Source organism: Anarrhichthys ocellatus, unplaced genomic scaffold (genome assembly GCF_004355925.1).
Source record: "Anarrhichthys ocellatus isolate YVR2014 unplaced genomic scaffold, GSC_Weel_1.0 scaffold6881, whole genome shotgun sequence".
In the NCBI taxonomy this organism is placed as follows: domain Eukaryota; kingdom Metazoa; phylum Chordata; class Actinopteri; order Perciformes; family Anarhichadidae; genus Anarrhichthys; species Anarrhichthys ocellatus.
The window spans coordinates 1-2608 of record NW_022286855.1 but is presented as its reverse complement, the minus strand read 5'-3'; the positions used below and the strand labels follow the sequence as shown (position 1 = coordinate 2608).

At 40.6% G+C, this 2608-nt stretch overlaps 1 protein-coding gene across 1 annotated transcript; it reads left to right on the top strand.

Moving 5' to 3' along the window:
- Positions 1–6: 6 nt before the first annotated feature.
- LOC116380349 (protocadherin gamma-A5-like) lies at positions 7–2603 on the top strand (the record flags this gene model as incomplete). The annotated part of the gene is made up of 1 exon (XM_031842277.1): positions 7–2603. A coding segment is annotated over exon 1 (1692 nt), but the record flags the coding sequence as incomplete, so codon positions are not given.
- Between the last annotated feature and the right edge of the window lie 5 nt (positions 2604–2608).

Here is a 2608-nt window from a genome sequence, read left to right as displayed (position 1 = left end):
AGAGTGAGAAGAGCATCCTGGATGAACCAGACTCTCCTTTAGAGGTGGGTTATTTGATCCATTATTCTTTTCACACATCTCCACGCTATAGTTACAGGGATTTTTTTAGATTGAAGATATTTCTTGGCTTCATTACTCACTGTCTCACTGCCTGCTCAGAGGGCATCTTCAGCACCAATAGTGATGGACAGCTCCTCTCTGTTGAGTTACTGATATGAGAACGAGTTAGTGAGGGAAATGCACACCCTAAAAAGCCTCTGCTGATACATGTTACCAACTTTTAAAGTTTTTTGTACTGCTTTTAGTTTTTTGTTTCGGTTAACGAAAATGTCTGTGGACTTTTTGCTTCCAGCTTGTTTTTTCTCTTTTATTTCGTTGTGAAGGGAAATAATGAAAATTAAATAGTACATCGTAAGTGTTTCCACTAATCATGCCTTTTGGCTGTATGCATTTTGCTCTCCCACTTTATCTCTTCTTGACACTTAAAACCCTTAAAATACATTTTGCATATCTTAATTCCAATTTTAATCGAACATAAAAATGCACACTTTTAATTAAATTGAACTCCTAAAAGCATCTTAGCTGGCTCATACACACTCCGAATTGATATTCAAATAGTTTTTCCCTGTCTTTAGTGACATCACTTGTTATTTTCATATCCGACTCTAAGGGCCGCTATTGGTCTTTATAAAAGCTTTTGAAATGCAGCTACACCTCCAGTACTTATCTTAGTGTACCGCGGAGAGCAGGGCTTTCGGTCTTCATTTTCACCAATGATTTGTATAGGCTTCTAATGTATACGTTGTCACACTGTGGATTATAAACTCATCAACAGAAGGACGATACGGAGTAATAGACTCTATTTTTTGCAATATATTTTTCTTTGGAGTTTGTTGGATTGCTTCTGGAATATGCCTTTTATCAACAGTGAATCCACGATTACATGGCAAGTACGGGCCTTCATCCTTGTTTTTCTCATTGATGCGACAGTCAGTCAGATCCGTTACTCTGTACCGGAGGAGATGAGAAAGGGCTCATTTGTAGGAAATGTGGTCGAAGATTTAGGCATCGACGCTAAAAGACTGATGACAGGCGGTGCCCGAATTGTGAGCGGCGATAGCAGCGAGTATATTAGGCTGGATGCAGACAAAGGGATTCTTGTCGTGGGAGAAAGAATAGATAGAGAGCAGCTCTGCGGGCAGTCAGCGCCCTGTAGCTTGAATTTTGAAATGATTATGATGAATCCAATGCAACTTCACAGCGTTGTAGTGGAAGTGTTGGATGTTAATGATAATGCGCCCGTGTTTCATGAGAAAGAAGTGCGTGTAGACATACTAGAGTCTGCTCTCCCAGGAACCGAAATATTACAAGAGAGTGCCACCGACCCGGATGTTGGCATCAACGCTTTACACAGTTATACTTTACACCCAACAACACATTTTAATATTAAGGTCCTGTCCAGCCCAAATGGTCATAAATATGCGCAGTTGTATCTTTCTACTGCTTTAGACCGCGAGAAAGAGGAAAAGATGCTTCTCACGCTAACTGCTGTGGACGGTGGTGAACCCCAAAGATCAGGGACACTTAAAATCCATGTAACTGTCCGAGACACAAATGACAACGCTCCAATTTTTACTCAATCAATTTTCAAGGCGTCTGTTAAAGAAAATGTTCCAAAAGGAACCTTAGTGGTGAGCTTGAGCGCCACCGATGCAGATGAAGGGATGAATGGCCGTGTCACATACCACTTTAATCGCATGTCTAGTAATGTTGCTGAACTATTTAATCTAGATGAAAACAGCGGCGATATAACTGTAAACGGTATGATTGATTATGAGGAGAATAAAATATATGAGATTGGTGTACAAGCAAAAGACCAAGGGGGACAAAGCACATCAACAAATGTTATAATTGAGGTGACGGATGTAAACGACAATGCACCTGTAATAACAGTTACCTCGTTCTCGAGTGCCATCGCTGAGGATTCTCCCAGTGGAACTACTGTGGCTATCATAAACATCAAAGATCTAGATTCAGGCAAAAATGGCAAAGTAGAGTGCTCAGTTAACGGCAATATCCCGTTTGCAATCCACTCATCTCTAAAGAATTATTATACTCTAGTAACAAACGGTGTCCTTGACAGAGAGCGTAATCCCAATTACAATATCACTTTCACGGCTATGGATGAAGGTAGCCCACTACTGTCGACTAACAAGACAGTAACACTTCGGGTGTCTGACGTAAATGATAACGCCCCCATGTTTGAACAGAGTTATTATGAAGCTAATGTCATGGAGAATAACGCCCCAGGATTATCTGTATTTTCCGTTAAAGCACACGACTCTGATTCGGGGCAAAACGCACGAGTGTCTTACCTGCTTATTGATAATCAGATAAACGGTAACCCAATATCCACTTACATATCTGTTAACGCAGAAAGTGGAGTTATACACGCAGTTCGATCATTTGACTATGAGCAACTTAAAACTCTAAATATTTTTGTAAAAGGACAGGATGGAGGTTCCCCGCCTTTAAGCAGCAATACCACAGTTAAAATAAATATCCAAGATCAGAACGACAACCCTCCTCAGGTTCTGTACCCAGTCCA